Source organism: Calypte anna, chromosome 21, assembly GCF_003957555.1.
Source record: "Calypte anna isolate BGI_N300 chromosome 21, bCalAnn1_v1.p, whole genome shotgun sequence".
Classification (NCBI taxonomy): Eukaryota; Metazoa; Chordata; class Aves; order Apodiformes; family Trochilidae; genus Calypte; species Calypte anna.
Genome location: NC_044266.1, coordinates 7517986 through 7540601, shown reverse-complemented (window position 1 = coordinate 7540601; position 22616 = coordinate 7517986). Strand labels below are relative to the sequence as shown.

General features: G+C 48.0%; 1 protein-coding gene and 1 long non-coding RNA gene across 4 annotated transcripts in view; one reads left to right on the top strand and one right to left on the bottom strand.

Moving 5' to 3' along the window:
* KAZN (kazrin, periplakin interacting protein) overlaps positions 1-22616 on the bottom strand; it is a 73235-nt gene that overhangs the window by 14153 nt on the left and 36466 nt on the right. For 2 of the 3 annotated variants that reach the window (XM_030463807.1, XM_030463808.1), the window contains exon 1: positions 2508-2679. The exons of the other annotated variant lie outside the window; for it this stretch is intronic. In XM_030463807.1, coding sequence (XP_030319667.1) covers positions 2508-2664 — 157 coding nt within the window. In that variant the 5' untranslated portion in view covers positions 2665-2679. Of the gene's footprint in view, positions 1-2507; positions 2680-22616 lie in introns of those variants that run through there. 3 annotated transcript variants of the gene reach the window in all.
* LOC115599507 lies at positions 2990-8672 on the top strand. The gene is made up of 4 exons (XR_003988479.1): positions 2990-3152; positions 3626-4081; positions 7714-7902; positions 8459-8672. It is a non-coding gene; the product is annotated as an uncharacterized LOC115599507 (long non-coding RNA).

Here is a 22616-nt window from a genome sequence, read left to right as displayed (position 1 = left end):
CCGTATCCTTTATGCTTTAACTGTTGATTGGTGTTAACAGACAACGTAAAGAAGATTTTGTTGGAGTTTTTTAATAGTGTTGAACACCTCCAGACAGCATTTGGGGCTGAAGTTTGAGCTCTGGTTCCTAAAAATTCCTCGCTGGAACTCCTCTTGGGAGCAGCTCCACTGGCCAGGCTGCTTCTCCTGGCCTTGGAGCAGGCATCCACTTAAAATCCTTTTTTTTTCCCCATGTAACTCAGCTGACACCACTGCTGTACATGTGTTCCTCTCTTCAGAGGATCCACATTAAAAATAAATGCACAGCATAAACAACAAGGTTTACATTGGTGGAATTATTACCTTGGCTGAAAGATGCTTTTTGTTCCACTTTTGCAAGTTTACTGGCAAGATGGTTTGTGCTTTGTCAAGGTTTTTTTTTTTAATCCAGATTGTGAGCAGCAAAAGGGCCAGAAGATACAAGTGTGCCCAGGGTGTCAGCAGCAGCATTAGCAACAGCAGTGGCAGAAAGAAGTCTCCCTTCTGGACCAAGAACTTCAGATCCACGGTGGATCACCCTGAGGGGGGATTTCATAGGCCCTGCACAGTGATGCAAATGGGGAGGAAAAAAAGGGGGCAAAAAAAAAAGGGGGCAAAATGAGAAAATGCAAAATCTTGGTGCTGAGACCCTGGGCCATCAAGAGCATGGAGCAATGCTTCGTCCCTCCTCCTCCTCCTACCTGCACAGTTTTGGCCCAGAAAAACAAAGTAATAATAATAAAAAAAATATATATATATATAAAATCCCAGATACAAATGTACATACACAGATTCACAGAATGTGTTTGGTTGGAAGAGACCTTCCAGATCATCCAGTCCAACCTTTGACCAACACTGTCCTGGGATGGGAAACAGAAGGGTCATTAAGATAATGAACACTATTACATTATTAAAATAAAATAATGATTCAAGCCTTTAGGATGACTTGAGCCAGTATTTTATAGCACATCTCATCACCTTTCATCTTTAAGCACCTTTCCAGCTTGGCACCCAGGTCTCTCACAGAAAAGTTCACCCAAGCACTCACCCTAAGTACCTGCACCACTTGTACATGTCTGCAAGGAGTAATTTATAGGGAAAACACAAGTTCCCAGGTGACAACCTGGGTCAGAGCAGGAAGACCAACCACAGCCACCCCCACGGGTGCAAGCAGCCAGTCCCTCTGCAAAACACAGGTCACACTCAAGAAAGCATTTGGTGACCCCAAAACACACATGGGTTTGCAAAAAAACCCAGTTACTGCTGCTGCTGGGGATCTGCTGGTGCAAAGCCAACACGTCCATCCTCTCCCTTCAACACCTGGACACCCTGATGGACTCACAGCAGCTCAAAACCAAACCCCATGCAGCATCATCTCCTTGTGGGGATGAATACCAGGGTCTGTAATTTGTCCATCACACCCTCAGCCCAGTCCCAGCGCTGCACATCCCACCTGCATGCCTGGGCACAGCATCATCAGGATGCTCAGCCATGTGCTGCAGAGCCTCCGGGGCTAATAAAGTGAATTTTGGCTTCGTACATCCAACTTGGGACTTCTAAAGAAGGAAGTTCGAGATTTCATCACTTGCCACTGCCGTGATGTTGCAAGCCAGAGGACCAGCTGTCACATCTGGTTGCGAGCAGGGACACTTGGTGGCAGGTTCAGGTTACAGCTTTCAGCCCCGGAGCACAAATCCCTGCAAACACCATTTCTGAGCATTTCCCGAGTCAAGGCACCAGCTCAGCCCCAACAATTCCATAGGGTCACAGCCCCAGGATGGGATCCCCCGCTGCACACCCTGCCCGTGAACCATTACCCAGTGCCTGCAGCCCTCCTGGTCATGGCCACGGGGCAGGACACGCAGGGACCTCCCGCCTGCAGAGTTACCCCCGTGTCCTCCTAGCCCCCACCCTCCCCAAAAAACCATATTCCCAGCCAGCTGAAGTCTGCACGCTGACGGGTGTCTCACGGCAGACGTAAAGAAATAAAACCTGATAGAAACCTCCTGCGTGCCGGTGGGGGGCAGGCAGAGTGGGGGGAAGGCAGAGGGCTTCAGGAGGCTGCCCGAGGCTTTCAAAAGCTCCCAGGGTTTAAAAGCGGCCACCAGTGGGGCTGCGACCTCCGCAGCAGCCCCCGCAACCGGCTGCCGAGCTCCAACTTCTTCTCGGAGGGACAAAATGGACTACGGGGTGTAAAGAGCCGCCCGCCTTCCCTCCCTCCCCACCGCCTTGGGGGACCCGGAGCCCCTCGGCCCTGCCCTCAACTTTCCCTCCCGGTGTGGAGGGGAGAGCACAGCAACCCCCGGGCTGGGCTCGGCCAGCGCAGGGGCAGCTCGCCAGCCCTCCTTTCCTTTCTCCCAGGAGGAAGCGAGCTCCAGCGGCAGAAAGCCAGGGGAAGGAACAGACGCCGGGCTGCCTCCCACCACCTCCCACGCCGAGGGCCGCCGGGACCCCCTCCCGAGCTTAGAGTCACCCCCACCCCCGGTTACCTGCGTGGGCTAAGCAGGGGCAGAGCCGCCTGGCCCCGGCACCGTCCCCCGTCGCCCCTCGCCCTTCCTTGGGCGAGGAACAATAGGCCGGGCGCGAAGCGAAGCCCGGCGGGCAGCGGCACGGCGCCGGCTTCAGCTCCTCCTGCTCCGACTTCATGGCGGGGGTCGGGGGGCTGCGCGGTTCTGCCCCCCCCCCTCCCCAGGCTCCTCCCCGACGGGGCGCGGAAGTCCGGCGAGCGCTACCTGTGCCGGGAATGTGACCTCCGGCCGGCGGTGGGTGAGCTGCTCCTGCTCGGTGTGACGAGCAGAGGAGTGGCTGACGCTAAGACAAGGTGAACGGGCCGGGTCGGACCGGGCCGGGCCGGACTTGGGGCCCGCAACAGGCGGACGCTTCTTCGTCCCGGAGAGCAAAAGGCCGGGCAGGAACCCGCAGCGGAAATGCTTCCCGGCTCCCCGGCCACCGCTCCGGCCACCACCCGCCCACCCACCCGGGAGCGGGGAACAGCGGCCAGGACCCTGCCTGGGACCGCCGGGTCACGGTTCTGCCCGCACACCCAGCCATCGGAGGGGAAACTGAGGCACAAACGAGCTATTGCACCGCAAGGCAGCCCCGTTCCCAGCAAACGGCTGTTCTTGGCAAGAGGAGTAAGCGCCATTCACTTAATTTCCTATATATTTATTTATTTATCTACTTTTGTTATTTATTTTATCCAGGCAGGTTGCAGCATCCCAGACCCCTCCCCACAAACAGCCAGGACTGGTCCCAACAGCGAGGAAGGGCAGGGAGGTGGAGCCCAAGGATGGGGTGAGCAGGGATGCAGCCAAACCCAGCGAGAAAGTAGGGGCCACTGGCTATTTGCTAATAAAAACTGCAGAAATGTACACCACAGAACATAAGCGCTCTAAATCCCACTTTTTTGGGGTTCTTTGGGTGTTGCTTTTTTAGCTCCCCATGCTACAGGCTACACCACTACCTACCTTGGTCCACCCACTGCCACAGCAGACCCAGTTTTTAAGATTTATTTTCTCCCCTAAAGAGATGAAGATCAATCTGGGACTGAAAAAAAAAAAAAAACCTAATAAAAATATAATAATCACCAGACTCTGCTTTCCAACAGCACCAGGCATGCAAAGCCTCCACCAGCCACTGAACCCAGTTACCCACCCAACAGCAGCAGCAGCTCTGGCATGGGGAAACTGAGGCACGCCCAGCATGCTGCAGCTTTGAAGCCTTCAGGAAGCAGGTGACAGTGCGTGACTGTGAGCTGCCCCTGGCTAGGGAGAGATTCAGTCAGATGAACTGGGTCAATAAGCCAGGTCCTCCCTGCCCCACTGCTTCCTCACCAGAGCCTTGGGAATGGACTTGGGTTTGGTTTGCAGTGAGCCGTGGTTCTCATTGCTCCAAACCCCAGTGTGTGCCAGGGCTGCCAAGACCCACTCTGAAATGCTTCTTGACCATAGGGATGTCCCAGAACCACAGAGTGGTGTGGATTGTGGAGTGTTACCCTGAAGGCACAGGCAACCTGCAGGGATTGCTGAAAAACCTAAGCCCCAGGAGCAGGATCTCTGAGAAGGTCAGTGATGTCCCTCTGGACAGGAGCTGGTGGCCCTTGCAGAGCTACATTTGACTTGAAGAACACATCTGTCCATGAAAACCACACACACAACAACTGGAACAGACAAACCAGGAGACCCTGCACAAGGTCTTCAGTGCCAAAATGCCACCAACTTCCTGGAAAACTTGCTAAAACATTTCCCCACATGCCCATGGAAACCCCCTTCCCAACAAGAACAAAAAATAGAACACAAGAGAGCAGACGTTTGGAAACAGCTGATTTCTTCTTTTTTTTTTTTTTCCCTTTGTGTTTTTTTTTTTCCAGGAAATTTTTTCTCAAAAAATGACAGAGTTTTGTCAAACATTTCAGTCGTGACAAATTGGCTTTGTCACTGAAGTGAGCTGGGAATTTCGGGAAGCCTCCGTCTGCTCTCACCAAGTTAACAACTTGATGGCAAGGAGGCTGCAAAACGTTCCCTGTGAGGAGAAGGATTAATTGCCAGAGATCTGGCTCCAAAACCAGAGGTGGTAAAGAGTCATTTTCATTCAGGAACTTGGCACCTCCTCCTCCTCCTCCAGCGCTGCCGGAGTATTTTAAGCTCCCAAAAATTGCACGTGCATCACTGAGAGGTTTTTTTTGCATTGATTAACTGAAGTCTCACAGAAAAATCCTCTGGGTTTTTTTGGTTTTTTTTTTCCTGATGTCCCTACCCAGGCCATACTTTCACTTTCCCCTTTTTTAAAATAGCAACACAAAACCTGTTTGCAATGTAACGAGCCAAAAAAGGAACAAGTAAAGGGCTAACTGTGCCAGTTCCCATGCTCCTGGTTGCAGTCTTGCTTGGTACAGTCTCCCAAGCTCATCACAATTACTTCTGTTGTGTTTTTTAATTTTTTTTTAATTTTATCATCAGAATTATGGTTGTTATCACAGGCGTTTTATGCCTAACAACTTCTGGCTTCCTTGTTTTCATTCAAATGCTAAAAGGCTGTAATGAGACAAAGATAACGGCCCACAAAAAGAGATGATACAGATCAGAACAGGGGGAATTTGGTTTAAAAAAAAACAAAAGAAAACAAACAGAAATTATCCCTTGTAATTAGCATTCAGAGACAATAACTGGGGGAAACCAGGATCTACTCTGGGGAGGTTTGTTTCCCCTGGCACCCAAGCCAATACAGCCCTGCTCCATCCTGGGTGATGAGCAGTTAGAAGGGAGTGAATCCCCAAAATCTACATTTCTGAGCTTCTTGCCAATTTATAGTCACATCTCTCCTGGGCCATGCACCCAAAACCTGCCCTGCACCCTTCAGAGGGGACAGGATGAGGCTGACCACCCTGCTTAGGCATCGACTAGTGAAACGTGGGCTCTCTGAGGGCTTTCAAGCCCTCAACCCCACCAGAATCAATATTTTCCTTTTTAAAATAAAGCTTGGGGGGAAAAGCCTGTCTCATATAGATTCAGTGTTATTCTGGGTTTTATATTATTGATTGAACCTCATCCTATGTCATGCTGCAGTGAATATATTACCATATATGATGACAAAGAAATTACACAACTGCAAATACCTCAGCAAGCCCTAATTAGCAACATGTCATTAAGTTGCTATACACTGAGGTTGTGCCTGTGCCACCAGCCACATTATGGTGAAGGAGGAGAATAAGAAATCAAAGTAAGAACAAAAAGAAATCACTGAAAAAAATCAAAATAATAATAAAGCAAAATAGTAATAAAGGCAAATAATAATAATACAGCAAAGTAATAATAAAGCTAAATAATAACAAATCAAAATTATAACAAAAAATGCTAGTAAATAAAAATAAAAAGAAAGCAGAATTATAATAAATCAAACAGCAACAAAACCTGCAATGGAGCAGAGCTAGGTGTCAGGTCTCCAAGTTTTGCAGTCATGTGCTTGTTGGGTTTGGCAGCACAGCCACACAGACTGCAAGGCCACCAAGGGCCATTGTGTCCCCTGGGCCAGCCCACCCCAAACAGGAATGGACTGCATGCACAGAAATCATAAGAGGGGAAAAAGAAAAAAGAAAAATAATAAAAAAGGGATCCTACTTGGATGGATTAATCACTGCATCCTCAGTGCATGATTTTTATGGGGCTGAAGGCAGGGAACTCACCTCCAAACTGGGACACTATCTTTACCAACCAGATGTTACTGTCTTTTCTAATGATTTTTTGGAATCTGCTTTTCAGCTTCTCAAGAGTTTCAAATAAGCAATTCTAATGATTCCTCTTCATTAACCACTCCAGCAATAAACACATCTGTACACAAAGTAGGTAATCCAGCACAAAACCATCTTTCCATGACCCCTTCTGCCAGCCAGGCTGCTGCCCCCGACTCTGCTGCACTGATCAGTGTCAGCAGAACTCTTCCAGACCCCATTTCTGACCCCTTCCAGACCCCATTTCTGACCCCTTCCAGCCAGCTGCTGGCTGGGCACCAGGCATGGGACCAGTCTGTACACAGAGGGAAGGTGAGCAGAGACCTTCCCATGTCCCCACTCATGTCCCCACCTGCACCTCCAGCAGCCACAGAGCCAGATGAAACAAATATTTGACCCATGAACGTTTTGGGGGGCACCAGGAGGGGTAAGATAGAGCTTTGGGAGTGGACTTCATGCACTGATGGAGCTGGAACTTGGGCAGCACTTGGCCACTGGTGAAGCTGGCAAAGCACAAGCCCCACCTTAGTACCTCCAGCCACTCAGCTGGGACCACGAAGAGCAACAGTGTTTGTGCATGCAAATTAGAATCAAAATTATACTACTGGACCATTTTTGGTTGCTTGAAGGAATTGCAAAAAATTAAAAAAAAAAAAAATAAAAAAAGAAGGGATAAAGCCTGGCTGAAATCACTGGGCTTTGCAATGCAGGTTAGGAAAGCTCCAGAGGGCTGCATGGATCAATGACCTGATGTGCTTGGATGCATCCTGTTCCCCTCCCCATCCTCTGGATGTATCAACAGAATATTTATAAATCAATTGAAAGCAATTAATCAGCTTGAGGAAGATAAGGGATAATGAAGAAAAGAGATTAGCTAGCATTGCACAAACAGAACTCCTCCGGGGAGGAACTGCTGTGGCTGGAAGCCTCCTCTGCAAAGCCTATTAGCTCCACTTAAAAAAGAAATTTAAAAGAGGCAACCTGAATAATTAAAAGGAAGAGTTAATGGTTCATGCTAACAGCTTCTAAAAACCTGTTTGTTAACCAAGGCAGCCCCATCCACACAAGGACCTGCAGAAAAAACATCCCCTGGTGCCATGGAGGGATGGATGCTCAGCCAGGATGCCCCCATCTCCCCCAGCACATTGAACCAAAGGCCACAGCTGGAGCCAGGGCAGGCACCAAGAGCTGCACAGGGCAGGGGCTGCTGTCCTGCTGGGTTCATTTGAGTGCCCAACCCTCATGGCTGAGTTAGAAACAATAATGGAGACATGACTCCAGGGATAAACAGCCCCATCTCACCCATCCCACGTATCCCATGGTCACCTTCCAATCACTAACCTGCTCCTCATCAACACAGCCAGCACTAAATACACTGGCCTGTCACTTGCCCACTGAAAAATGAACCAGAGTCCTATCTTCTGGATGCTTTTGTAAGGATTTTTCCATCCTAACTGTTCTATATCAAGGTGTGGGGAGCCTCATGACAAGCCCAGCAGCTGTGTTGTTGCCACCAGTCACACATTTCAGACCCCCAGAAGATGCCAATGCCTCTGCAGGACCAGCAACACCACCACAGTGCTGCCAAGGATGCCTAGGAGAAGCCTTCCCAAATTTATGACTTGAAATCCCTCCTCCAGCAGAGAGATGACACCCAGGTGAGTACATTGATAAAAAGGAGCTCAGGCAGAGCCATCATTTCAGAAGACTGGAGGCAGCATTTCTGCACAATATTTGCCTTTTTCTGCTTAACAGTCAACAAAATTGCCAGGTCAGGGCTGGAGCCCATGTGTTTTGCAGAGGAGGAGAGAAAGCATCTCCCCACCTTACTTCAAGGAAAAACCCCAGATTACTTAGGAACAGCCCTTATCTGCAGGTTGGGGGGGGAATGCTGAATAATTCTACTGAGAACAATATATAATAGACAAAAATAACTGCAGTGCAGCAAGGAGATGGCTGGCACGGTGCAGGGCAGCACTGAGCAGCTTCCTCCCTGCTAAAGCAGACAATTCTGATGGGACTCAGAGCCCCACTGCCAAAAGCTTTTGTCCTTTCTAAATATATATAAAACAACCAAAACCAAACCCCAAACCTGAAGTGTCTTTCCAAGTGCCTGAGCAGCAAGGGAGACATATTTAATTTATATACCAGTTTTTGAACTTGCAAACTATGTTTTTTAAAACTTACTTTGCTTCCTTTGTCCTTCCCTATCAGGAGGTGTTGGGTGAAAAAAATCTTAACACCTGAAGGTTTTCAACCTCTCACAGGACACCAGAACTGTACCACCAGAGGAAACAGCATGGCATACCTGGTTGCAATGAAATGAAATGAATACAGCTCTGCCCCATAAAATTGACCAAACAGAACCCAAAATGGTACCAGGAGGCTGAGAATTGGGAGCCAAGCACCGACCACTACCAAAAATGTGGTTTTTTTTCTGAAATACCTGCAGTAATACTCAACAGGAGTGTTGTCAGAGGCAGAAAAAAAAGCCATTTAAAGCTTGGAGGGCTGCACTTGCTGCCTGCCTGGAATTAAATAACACACTAGGCTGCAAAGTTCATAAAAGTGACAGCCTTTTATTAATCACAGCTCACGCTGCAGCCTGTGGAGCCGGCAGGCAGCTGCTCCCACATGGGTATCAACTCCTTGAGCCAGAAGCAAGGAAAGCAAATATAGAAAAAAAATTAAAATGCACCAAAGCCCAAAAAGGAGCTGCAGAAGAAGATGTATGTCAAAGCTCAAGCCCAGGTTCTGGCAGCATCAGGTTGGAATCCAGGGCTGGATCCCCATGGGAGAAGCTCAGCATCACTTCTGGCCGAGAGAAGCTGGGTGTTCAAGGGAGCAACAGCAGCCAGCAGGGCAGAGAAAAAAAACAACTTATCTGTTTGGATTCCAACAAGATAAAGCAAGAGAGTGATGCTTTCTGGAGGAAGCCACGCTCTGAAATGTTTTATCTGGAGAGGCAGAAAACCTGGGGAGGTCAAGCATGGCAATTCCTCTGGCAACAAAGCATGAGGTGAGCACAAGCTCCAAAAAACCATGATGTGTGCACCCACTCCTGGTGGACCCAAACACAGCAGCAGGGCAGGAAAAAGGCAGCTGAAGGCTTGGTTTGGTTTTAAAATTGCACTGAATGTCTCTCAGAGCCCCCAGGGAGGCACAGAGTGCCTCAGTTCAGGTTGTGGATGGGACAAACCCTCAATGCCCTTTGCTGTTTTCAGAGGTTCTGCTGCCCTTGCATGGGATGGAGAATTGTCAACAGGGTAGACACAAATCCAGCATTTTCCTGAGCTGGATGGGATCCTGGTGATTTTTACAGCCAGTCTATGAGTAAAAAGAAAAGCTGCTTTCCAGCTTCTTGGGTTTTCTGAGCTTGCTGGATAGAAGGAGTTTATGCAGGGAATAATGAGGAAAATACAGGAGAGATTAACATGCAGCAAGGCATGCAGCAAGAAGAGCTGCCAATTTTCACCCCTTCATCACAAGTCTCCCATTAATTATTTGGTTTAGATTCTTTTTGGTTTTTCCCCCTCCCAAACTTCAGTTATTTAACTCCAATGGAACTCCTGAAAATCTTAGCTTTCAGCTGATAAATACAAGTTCCCCACCACCCTCCCCAGTACAGAAAGGACTGCTGCATTTTCCCCCGTGTTCTGCACAAGCTAAGGAGGCACAGCAAATAAAAGGAACCTTTCTCCCTTCCAAATACACTTCATAACCCCAGTCCTGATTTTCAAACAGCTAGACTCAGAAAATGAAAACAGTAATAAGTGATCCTAGGAGACAGGTACCTCAGAAGCAATTGTATTAACTCAAAACCTAAATGTGATCAAGGCGAATAATTCCTGTCTGAGTTTTCAATGCATTGCTGAGAAGATGAAGTTTCCTGCTATTTATTCAAATCAAAGCTTTGATCTCATTCACCTTTTCTATGCTGCCCTCGCAGGACCCCTCCTGAGCTGTGCCCGACATCAGGCACTGCCCCAGGAAAAATATTGTTGTACTGAAAAGATCAGGCCAATAATAACTAAAATACCCAAAGCAATTTGAGGGTTTGGAGGGGAAAAATAAGCCAGGAAGGAGCCCATGTGATGCATCTTGCTTGGTGCAAGCAACAGCACATGAGAAAAGGATACCCAGCTAGGATACTGGTTTAAGGTTTAAAATGGGAAAAATTAAAGAATTAACTGGTCAGGGATGCACCAGCTACCCACCACTCTGTGCAAAATGACTCAAAATTGTTCAAAGTCATTTTATTTTCCTTAGCAAGATGGGGAGGGTTTTAATATTTCAGCTGTTCTGTGCCTTCTGTGTGCTGGGACAGGACGCCAGCCAAGTCCCTCTCTCTGGGGGCTGCCTGAGAGACCAAAGCAAAAATACCTAAAAATCAGGCTGAGTAAAAGGGTCTCCAGCCAACAGCTCAGTATGTCTGGATATGAAAGTCTCAGGCAATGCTTCAAATCCCCAACCAAGAGGCACTAGGGGAGGCACAGCACGGCCCCAGCCTTGGCCAATTGAGCCATGTTTGTCAGCTGCTCTTTTCACCCATTTGCCCCTAGTGATGCTGCAAAAAGGATAAAAGAAAAAAAAAAAATCTAATTTTTTTTTTTTTTTTAAATTTAAATTCACCCTCACAGTCCCTGCAGGATTACAAATATTTGATGCAATTGGAAAAGAAAACAAAACTGTCCCGAAATGACAACTGAGAGGGAAACAATCTGGGAAGTTTTAACCTTCAAAATCTGTCTCTTAATTCTGGTTGTGAATTCTGCAGGCGAGGGAGGAGAAATAACACAACCCAAGTGGTGTCTGCTGCTGCCTTACAAAAGCCACTCTAGACAGGATTTTGAGAGTAACAATAACTCTGGAGTTAATTCTATTAAAATCCACAGTGCAAAGACAACTGGTAATCACAGCTGGTTCCTGGGACAGGAATCAAATCGTGCAACACACAGGTATTCAGTGCTGCTCCCTGCTATCCATTTCCTTTAATTGAAAAGAAAAGAAAAAAAAAAGCAGAGTGAACAAGGAAACTCAAACCTCTTCAGTAACCCAGCCTGCCTGCTTGCATCCAATTCGTTCAGCAAGCCAAAAGGAAACTGCTGGCAAACTCTGCACTGAGTTTGAAAAGATTTTTAAAAAAGAGAAATAAACAAAAAGAAAAATATTTGGAAAGAAAATAATTTCCTCTGGGCTGCTGACCCCGAATCTATCTGCCTGGAAGAGCAGCAGCACAGCATGTCCTGGAGCAAAGCACAGACCCAGCTCATCCCCAGGGCCGGGGAGCAGTGATGGCAGGTGAAGAACAGCCCCAGAGCATCCCTGGCAAGAAACAGCTTGTGAACACCAGAATATTTCCTTCTGTAAGTCTTGGACCTGCAGCACTGTCCCAAAAGCAAATGCTTTGGACACCTGATGCTCCAAACTTGCACCTGTTATGTACCCCCAAGCTGCTGCACCCAGAAATCAGGCTCTGCAGGTTTGGCAGGGGTGACAGGGAGGGAACCATTTAAAGGGGAAGCAGCAGAAAATGCAGCCCACTGGTATATCCAGGTTGGGTTTGTTTTTGTTTTTTTTTTTTTTGCCTAAACCAACATGGGGGTCACATACCAAAGCTTGAATTTTATACTACAGTAATCCTATAAACCCCAGAGTTTCCTGCTGTCTTTCCAAACCACTTGCCAAAAAATCCTCCTGAAAGGATCGCTGGGGGTTACACAGGGATTATATGTTTTAGTGAGCACAGTTATAATCCCTCCGATAAAGATGGAGCTGATCCAAAGCAGAGAGGGCCATTGGCTCAAACCCTAATTTGCAAATAAAAATTTAAAAAAGAGATAGCAGCAGGGTTTGCTCAGCCTCCTGCCTTAATCTCCAACCAAGCCGTGGGCACGAGAGGATACTGATTTGATCCAGGCTCTGGCCAGGGAAAGGGAAGCAGGGCTCCTGGGCAGGCAGTATATTCAGGCACTGGCAGCCTAAACACTGCAAAGGAAATTAAAATACAGCACAGAAATGCCCAGAGGACCTGCAGGCTGGACTTCTGGGAGCAGACACCTGGAATTTGGGTGTCTTGTGATGATAGCTTCTTATATTGGAGAGAAGCACTATAAGCTGTGGCAGCCCACCTGCAGTGCTAAAATGTTGGGAATTCATTTTCTTGGAAATAAACTCCCCATGGAGGAGGCTGTGGTCCCCAAGGAGGGCTGGAAACACAGTCTGCCCTCTTCAGAGATCCCTGAGAGCTGAGTTCAGCTTTTCAGCATCACCATCAGCATCTCCAGAGATAAGGAGTCCATAAGGAACTCCTCCCCCCCCTGCCTCCACAGCTATAAATAGGGCAGGATGCTATCTGTGATGCTTTTACTTATTTCAGTTAAGTTGCCCTTGGAATTGCAGCTGCAACTTATTCTGCTGCTGGAAAATGATTAGCAATTAATAAAAGGTTTTCTAAAAATATGTTTTTATTCTTAGATGAGGGGTCACAAATAAAGCTACCCTGAGCAATTTGTTTCCTTACTCCTGGTTGAGGAAGGGCCAGCACCATCCAAGCACTCCTCAGCTTTCAGAGAGATGGTGAGCAGGTGCAGGAGACCAGGGTCTGCCCCCCCAGCTCTTCCTGGAAATTGCCTCTATTTGAGAGCAGGTTCTCTCTGCTCTCCTTTGCCATCCTTGTTTGGGCTGAACCCATACCCACTAGCCCAGATCTAACTGGATTAAGCTCCCAAACCACTTTTGTGATGCCACCAAGCAGCAGGTCCTCCAGGAGCAGCAGGGGCACTCAGGGTGCAAGCACAGACCCAATTTCTACCCATGCTACAGATCCTGGGCATTTACCTGTGCTGCCACAGACCTGCTGGAGTCCAGAGCATCTCACCAAGATTCAGCAAATCAGCAAGGGTTTGGCTGGCTGCCAAAGCCCTCCTGCAGCACAGCAGCATTCATTACCACCCCCCTTTGCAGCTCCAACATTCTCACACGGAGGAGAGGACATTCCCTCCCAGGAAATTAGCGGTTAAATACATTCTTGGCAACCGTGTTGCCATTAGCAAAACACATCTGTATTTCTGCCTCGCTCATTTGTTTGCCAAGCCCGTTTGAAAGGAACATTTCATCCGCGGGGAGATAAAACCCACGCAGGCTTCGCCTCCTGACACCAAGGGAGCAGGCACTGATTGCTCCTCCAGGTAAGAGGTTTTGGGTTTTTTTCCTGCAGAAGGGACCACCTCGAGAGACCTCACCTGAATACAAACCCATCTCTGAAAGGTGGCCTGACCAGCTGAACACAAGGATAGGGGGATGAGGAGGTGGGCACCCCGGCCTCTCTCCTGACCCAGGATAAAACACCGTGGGAATAAGGAGGGGGAAAAGTGGAAGCTGCAGCATGAAAAAAAAAAAACCACCACAACTCAAGCAGTTTCATTTTTTCTAGGATATCATTTTAAATGACAAAACTCCCTTAAACACTCAACAAAAAAGGGCATTTGATAGAATTCCAAAGTAATTTTTTTTGCCCTTAGTGACCTTGCACATCAAAAGTCACTTCATTGCTGTAAAGCAGATGGAGGTAGGGCTTCTTTGCTTTCCCACTCCAGCCAGCAGAGCAATGGCTAGGACAGTGCAGACCCCTGCCCCCACTCTGCTCTGAGCTGGGTCTGTAGCAGCCAAAAATCCAAGATGTATCCTGCCCCACCAGCAAATGTTGCCTGAACGCTATGGGAAATGATTCTTCAAGGGAAGGAGTCAGCCAGAATGCAATGATAGCACCCCTCACCCAGCCTCACATGCTTAAAAAGCCTCTTTTTTTCTGTTGCTTTGGGTTGGTTTTTTGGGGTTTTTTTCCAAGGATTTGACTTTTTCCCCCACCTTCCTGGCTGTTACTCTGCTGGGACAGCCACGGGCAGTACATGCTCCCATGCAAAACCCACCCCAGGAGCAAGGAGAAACTGCAGCTCCAGGGGCTGCCGGGAGTCCCAGCAAGGGGAAAACCACCCCCAGGCCATGCACACACCCCCAACACAAGCTCTTTCACCCCCTTTTTTCCAGAGAAACCCCCTGCAGCCCCTTCCCCAGGCTGGGGGGTGGGGGGCCTGGCAGGAACCTCAGACCGCAGCTGGGAAGCTCCCCAGTCTCACCAGCAATTCCCACACCCATCCAGTCCCACCTTTCATTTCCAGCTCAACCTCTCCCTTCTTTACTCCTTTTCCAAGTTCAGTTGAAGCCCTTACCCTATCTACAATTATTTCTGGCACTGCTTGTTGCTTCGTTCCCCCTCTGCATTCAGGCAATTCTGCTTTTCCAACTTATCCCAAGAATTGCTTGGGATGAGATTATTTCCCCCCCCCCTGAAACAAAAAAAAAGAGCTCCCCTCCAGACAAAAAGCACAAGAAAGGGAAATGTTATAGGGGACTGAGAATAAATGAAAAAAAAACCCCCACACTATGCTGAGGGTGGCAAGAGGGGAAAAAACCCACACATTATTTAACACTCAGAACGTGTCTGCCCCTCTGGATGCTCTTTGAACATCACAGGGCGATGTGGGAAGGGAGCAAAGGGCTCAAAATATTCCTCACACTCATCCCGGGGCTAATCTGGGGAGCAGGGAGGATTCCCCACTGGCAGCCCTGGTGTGGGGAGGGCTGGGATCCCTCCCTTCAGGGTTCATTTTCAGCAGCTATTTAAGAGCTTAGAGGGATTTTCAAAAACACCTAAACTGGTTAGGTGCCTAAATCCCACTGGAAGTCCCTTTGAAGACCTTCCTAATTCCCAGCAGGGGCTTCCCAGTGTTCATTAGATACTTAAATACCTCCAGGCACACATCTTAATCCCATGGCTGGGAAGATCTGACCACCACACGCCACAGCTGCCAGTTCCATCATATGGGAATCCCATTTTGGGGCAGAACAAGCCAGCACCCACTTCTGCCTGCTTTTCCCTGCACAGTCAGGGAACTCAGCACAGCAAAGGGCTGGTTTTTGTTGGGTTTTTTTTGTCTTTTCCACCCTCTATCACTGTGTAGCACCCTGATGAGGGAAGATCACTATCTACAAAGTCTCTTTGAAATGGCGTGCCACAACAAGGAATGTATTGGTTATTTCCTTCTGCTTCGATCCAGGCTCGCCCACCCTGGTCCCGTGTGGGAGAAACTTTAAACAAGGGGCTGAGAAAGGGCTGCATCAGCTGCAAGGGCAGAGGTGCTGCAATCCCACCATCCTCCTGCAATTCACCATCTCCTCAATGGTGGGGTGATTTCTACCTTGCTGAGGTTGCAGGGACAGGGGAGGCAGCGCAAGGTGTGTTCTGGGGGGCCAAGACACTCCAGCTCACTTTCCCCCCACCCTTGAGCCAATTTAATGCTCCTCTCCAGTAACTCAGGGAAAGAATGTGCCCAGCCATGTTGGGTTCCTCTTGTGGCAACATGCACTTTAATTGTGTGTATGATTTCTGTTGCATGCTGCTCTATCCAGGGGAAAATAAAAGGAATGGGCTCCATCTCTGTCTCCACAGCAAATCAGGAATGAAACCAGGGCTGCAGCACTGGGAACACAAAGAATCAGCTTTTAAAGGGCAGCTCCTCTTGCAAGCATCACGGGATGTTTGAAGTTAGCAGGCAGCAAACTCCAATTTTAATAACTACGAGGATTTATAGAGGAGATTCTCCCTTTTCCTCTGCTGAAAGGAAGGAGGGATGTGTAGCATTAACACAGCACCCCAGGGGGACCCATTCCCCTTCCACTGTAGGTACAAACACAGCAAAACCAACCCCCCAGACATCTCAATGCTCAGGGAGGATGCCTTGGATCTCCTCCACCCCTGTCCAGCTATAATATTTTGATCAATAAAGTTCATTCACATCCACAGGTAGATGACAGCTCTTGCTGTTTGCTTCTCCATCCTTTCAGCTGGGGAAGTGACACAATAAACCTGGGGGGAAACTGAGCCCCATGGTAAACAACACAGACACGTGGGAATTATCTGCTGGGTGAGGAATTATTGACCTGGCTGTCAGCACCAGAGCAGGAACCTGAATGGGGTTGTGACTGATTCACACACAGACACACAAAAAAGCTAAATTCATGGGATACTTTTAGTCCCCTCATTAATTTGAGGGTGCTGAGCCCCTGGCTCAGGTTTCCCAGAGAAGCTGTGGCTGCCCCATCCCTGGCAGTGTTGAAGGTTGGATGGGGCTGGGAGCACCCTGGGCTGGTGGGAGGTGTCCCTGGATGAACTTTAAGGTCCCTTCAAACTCAAACCACCCCAGGATTCTATGAATTTAGCCACCTCTAATTCCACCATAAACCAGGGGATTTTTTTTTTCTTCAAAAAAGCAAAATCAGCACTAATCACACTGTCAGGGTGTCAGCTCCCACTTGCTGCCAACAAATTAGGCCAGTTTTGCCTCTGCAGTTGCTCATTTGGCCACTAACCTGCAGAGCAATTACAGATAATTAAAACATGGCTCTGCAGTCATTTCCATTCAAATCACTGCCGCAAGGGCTGGTTTCTGGTGTGCCCACCTCCTGCTGCTCTGAGCTCAGCTAGAAGATGAAGGGGAGAAATTTAACTGGGTGTAAATCAAAGGCATTTACACCCATCCTCTTTGGCAGAGAGGTGGTTTACTTCCAGTGGGAGAGGTGACCAATACAACCCCTCCATGTCCTGCAGGCCAATGTCTTCCGAAGAAGACACCAGAGCTCCAACTCCTCCACCACTCCTAAATGAGGCCTTTTGGCCCCATCCCTGGAGTGATGGGAAGGAATCCCCACTGGCAGTCCTGATGTCCCCAGATTTGTGTTTTGTCTGTCCCAACAAGACTGCTGTCACAGCACTACCATGCACAAGGGCCACTTGGCTTTGCACAGGTGATAAACTCACTGCTTTTGCTGTGAGAAGACCTCATGCAAGGCCACTAATTGCAAAAACACCATCAAACATCACCTGTGGAGGTGTCAGCAGAAGATGTTTGGGGATGCTCTGACTGGCTCCCCCATCCAGGGCTTTGCTGTCATCTCAGCATCCTTTGTGTTGGGAAAGGTGAAATAAATAAAGTCCCTTCCCACACTTCGGCTGCTTAGCAGGGATCCCTGGCATGTGCAAGCCTTGCCGTTTCCAAATTAAATCTAAATCATTAAATACCTGTAATATACTTTGAAGTCAAAAAAAGGGTTATTGCAGCAAAAACAGGGAGATGGAAAGTCCTTCATGGTGGTGAAGAATTAATCCAGACTCCAGGGCTGGAGGCAGGGGGGTGCTACAGCATTGTCCCCCAGTACCAAACACCAAAGCAATCCCTTCCAGGAGGGGAGATAAAGAATTTATTCCTCTGCCAGCAATAAATCAAAGGGCACTGTTCAGCTGATGGGAATTGATTTTCTCCCTTCCTTTGCACTTAGAGCAAAGCGGACCCGTGGCGAGAGCCTCCTGGTGTGACAGAGCCAGACTGATGGCGGGGAGGGGACAAGGAGGGACACAGAGGGGACATCCAGCACAAGGCACCAGCTTCTCCCCTGCATCTCTCAGGTGTGCCCCCATAGGGAGATTGAGCAGAGCTTCCCCTCAAAGCAGAGGGCACTTGGAGTGGGCACTGAATGAGATCTGATCAGAAGTAAAACAAGAGGAATAAATCTCCATTAGTACAAGGGGAGCAAATGCCACAAGGGGTGAGTTCCACGTTGGAAAGGGCTGAGGTGGGGAACAAACCCTGCTGCACCCTCCTGCCCTCAAAAAATTACAATTAACCCAGCAAAACAAGGAAGAGCCTGCTGCTGTTCCAGCTCAAGCATAGATCCAGCACTAATCCACTGTTAATTAAAGAGATTTTCACTACAGACTACCTCAAACCCAAACCCCTTTTTGCTTTTTCCATGTGCACAGAATGAAAGAAGGGGAGAGAAAAAAAAAAAAAGTTGTCTGTAAAGCTGACCATCCAGAGACCAATCTCAAACTCTTTAGTAAGAGCCACTGAAATACAACAATTTCCCCCCCCCCCTTCTGCAGTGAAGCATCATACGGGTGCAGGACAGGGGAACAACTCTGGATTGATTTTGTTTCACTCTAAACCCCACCAGCAGCCTAAGGCAGCCCTACAGTCAGGCAGAGCACTGGTTGAACAGGTTATAAACCTCCACTCTTTGCTGACTATTTACTTTCATTGCAGCACCTGAAATGTTTAATGAGAAATAAATTGATAAAATGTGCATTACCACAGAGGAACTGGGAGCTGCTCACTCCTGAGCCATAGAATTCAAACACACATTTTGGAAATTCAGAGAGAAAAATGTCCCCATGATGCACTTAGGTTGGTATTCAGCTGGGATTGGTACTTGAAGTGCCAGCTGGGTGGTGAAAGTCCCCTGCAATGTGACTGTGTGAGATAAGATACTGGTGCTGGGACCAACTTCAGGCAGCACCTGAAGTGGCTTTGCATCTGCAGACCTACAGGAAAAGCTGGGAGGAGGAAATCAGATACCCCAAACCAAGGGGTTTATCACCTTTTTCACCCCTTTTCATTCATTCTTTGGTTAAAGTAAAGGGAATTTTGCAACTAAAAAGCATCCAGGCTTCCTCTGAGCTGGAGGGGTTGTGGAAGTGCCTTTCCTCTGAATACAGCCCAGAGCTGCCAAACCCAGAGTTAAAGAGTTTGCAAATAATGGCTGGCACATTCCTCTAACGTTTGACTGGGTTTGGGGTTGGTTGTTTTTTCATTCTTGCTTTATTTTCCAAGCAAGCAAGGACCAGCTCACTCCATCTCAGCAGCTCTGGCACTTTGCAGGACACAATTTCCTCACCAGGATTTCCAAGAAACATGCTCAGCCCTTGACCTGAGACACAGAGGTCACTGCAAGATGCTTCCAACATTTTTATTCTGGAGTCCACGCTGTGTCCCACCCCCCAGCAGTGTCTGTCTGGTTCTTAGCTAATACTGTATTTTATTGTTACTGGAGAGGATGTAAGGGCTGTGGGGGAAGGTGGTATCTCAGGGCACAGAATAAACCAGATTGTCATGTCTGGAAAAGGCACACAACAGACAGAAACTGGTGGGTTTAGAGCCTTGAAAAAGTTTACTTCTCCAACTGCTGCAGCTTCTTATGAATGGAGAAATGGCTCAGCCACAGCAAGAGCCAGCAGCAGGGAAATAATAATAAAAAAAACAGACCTAAAACCTCACTCTCTCTCCCCAAAGTACCCTGCCTTAGTCTTTAATAACTCATTATGGTATTAGGAAGCAAAGGCTCACAGGATTATGGTGTTTAATGATATTATAATGGATGTGAGCCAGCCTTCCAGCACACTTTTTGTATTCCTGCCTTGTTCTGACCTGGCCTTGGACCTGGGCTTTGTGTCCCAGGGCACTCTCAAAGACAAACACCCCTTGCCCCCCAGCAGTAAACACCCATGTGGTTACTAAAATGGATGCTTGGGTAATTAGATAGACCTAGATTAAAATACATATAAATAGATCTCTCTCACTAAGACAGGTAGGAGGGAATCTCAGACCATCATGTTCTCTGGCTGCCAAGTAGATTACAAAATCCTTCAGCAGCACAATAAACAGCTTAGAGCAAACAAGAGGCTTAGTGTGCCAGTGCTTTGTATTTTGTGGCTGGGGCTGACCATCACTGAGGCCACCCAGCCCTTCTCCACAGTCCCCTCCTGCACAGCCCAGAGACCTGCTCTGGTTTCAGTCCTTTGAATTAACCAGCACTGAGCACAGCTTCTATTTTGCTTTCTTTTGCTTCAGTTCTGCTCTACTGTAAGGACCTGGGCAGAGTTTCTTCCAGTACAGGTGGAAGCAGAAAGGGGAAAGCTTCAGGATGGGATGCTCCTCTGCTGGGTGATAACACTGCAGAGCTGTCCTCAGCTTCTAAAATGAGCCTGAAGCACTCCCAGGTGTTACCCTTGTCTCTTGGTCCCCTTATTAAAAAGGAAACTAAATACTCAGCAGGAAAAAGCTGAGTACATCCACAAAGCTGTTGAGTGCACAAGAGGGCAAAACAAAAGCAAACGTGTTCTCCTGCACCTTTCCTCACAGCTGCAAGAGAGTTTTCATGCCAACAGAATTCAAACTGAGAGCAAAGGCATCATTTTCATGTGAAGATGAGCTCTGGTTTGGGTGGTTTGGTTTGTTTCAAGGAAGTAGATGCATTTTCCCAATTCCTCTTTGATTTCAGAACTTCCTTTCTCTCGGGAGCAGCCACATCCTACCTGCTGAACCCAGCATGGCCCTGGGCTGGGCTCCTCCTCCAAAGGCAGGAGGGGTGACTGCTGCCTCCTCCAGTTCTTCCCACCCCATTGCCAGCAGCTCCTTCTGATTTCATGGGATAGGAATCCTGCATGAGACTCAAAGATTAAAACTTCTCTCCCATAACGTGGTATCCCTAAGGAATGCCAGCAGCTTGGCTGCCTTTCCCAGGAGTGTGTCAGGAGCACAGTCTATCCACCATACTGCCACGTAAAACTTAATTTTGGAAATTCCAGACCACAATCCTGCATAAAAGAGAAGGGGATATTGCAGTATGAATGAGAGGAGGTAATACTTTTTTCTCCAGCATTTTCACACCATCTCTCTCCCAGCCATGTTACTGAATTAGCAGTGCCCAGCTTCATCAAGGCTGACCGTGTCTAAACAGGATTTGGGGTCTCTAAGGGCTGCTGTGGCATATCATGTTTAAAGAGAGATGTTAAAGACATCAGGACCATAAGGGATGTGTCAGTGCACTGAGAAACAAGCTCCCTTGCTGTCACCCTCTTCTTTTGAGACAAAATTACGCAGGTTTATAAAACACACAAGAACTGGATTACCCTGCTCTCTTGCCAAGTGATCAGATCAGCTTCCTAAAATCTATCAAAAAATCTTACACTTCCCTCTCGTGAACTCTTGCCACAAAACTATTTTCTAGCTGGGAACCAAGCAAAGCCTCAGTGACCAAAGCCTGAGCTTCCATGGCCAACACCAACACCTAACCAAGAGAATGGGATGGAGGAGAAGGAACCAACTCCACACAACTGTTCATGCAGATAATTTCCATGCTGCAGGACTTACATGCAAACCAGACCTTGACTGCATCAGCTTCCTCACAGACAGAAGTATTTGTCCACCAGAAAAGTTAAAAAAAAACAAACCCAAAACAAAAAACACTTTTGTGGGATACAGGCAGATTAAGAACAAGTCCAGGAGGTAGGAACTGAGAAATCTACATCACAGAAATCCCCCGTAAGAGGAGGGGTCTGGCCCTGCTTCCACATCTCATCACCTTCCCCAGACACCAGCTGCAAAGCCAACCAAACACATTGCTGAGACACATGTGCTTCTTGTGAGCCCCCTCCCCAGCCAGCAAGAAATATTTCAGGCTTAAACAAGGCTGCAAGTTGCCTGTAGACCCCCTCGGCTCCCCCGCATGGTGTTTACACACTGTAATGGTCCTCCCCTCTGCTTCAAGCCTCCTTACACAGAAAAGCCTCCAGTGAAAGCAGTGGGAGACTCTTAATTGCCTCCACTCCAATCAATACAAACAGTGCTTGGCAATGCCAACTGCCACAGCAAAGGCTGACTTCCCAACAGCAGAATTTCCACTTTTTTTCCTATCATTTCCACTGCAAAAGAAAGCTCAAAAGAAACCAGAGGCAGGAGGTACCTGAGTGATTGCTCCTAGGATAAATACACCAAACCCTTGTACATCTCTGCTACAATTTTCCTCCAACCTTGAGTATAGGTCTGCACCTATGGTCATGGGCCACCAGCAACTGCTCTTCTAAAGACCTGAGAAGGTCTCTACACATGCCCAGCTCTCCTCTTCAGCTGCCTTTTTGGCTGCAAGTGTTTTGATTCAATGCCACCTGCAAAACATCTGAAGTCAGCCTTGGTGGGAGGCAGCTGGGATTTCTAGAGATGCCAAGGGAATCTGAGGTCCCAGATCTTCTGGGTTCTTGGGATGTTTCAGAGTCAGCCTTAAGCCTGCTTAACTCAAGAGAAGAGCCTCCCTTCACATTACAAAATCCTCCTTCAAACCCTGAGAAAACACAGTGATACCAGAAACCTAACTGCAAAGGTCAGGGTTAACCAGTTCTGGGCGATGCTGCTGGTTTTTATCTGAAGTGAGTACTAACTGGTCTTTAAGAATGTGTTAATTAACAGGTTTTCACCGAGCTTATTAAACGGTTGTCCCAGCTTCTTTCATAGATGAGTCCTTAGCCCTGCAAGTTTCTGAAGGTTTCCCACTCAGTAAATTGCAGCTTCTCCTCTGCCACCAGCCAGCCTGTTATCCTCACTCAGCTCTCCCGGTGTAATTCCTGAGGTCATTTTCACAGGTAGTTTGGCACGGCTGTCATCGCTCCCTACTTCAATACACCCTCATTCCCAAGTGCCAC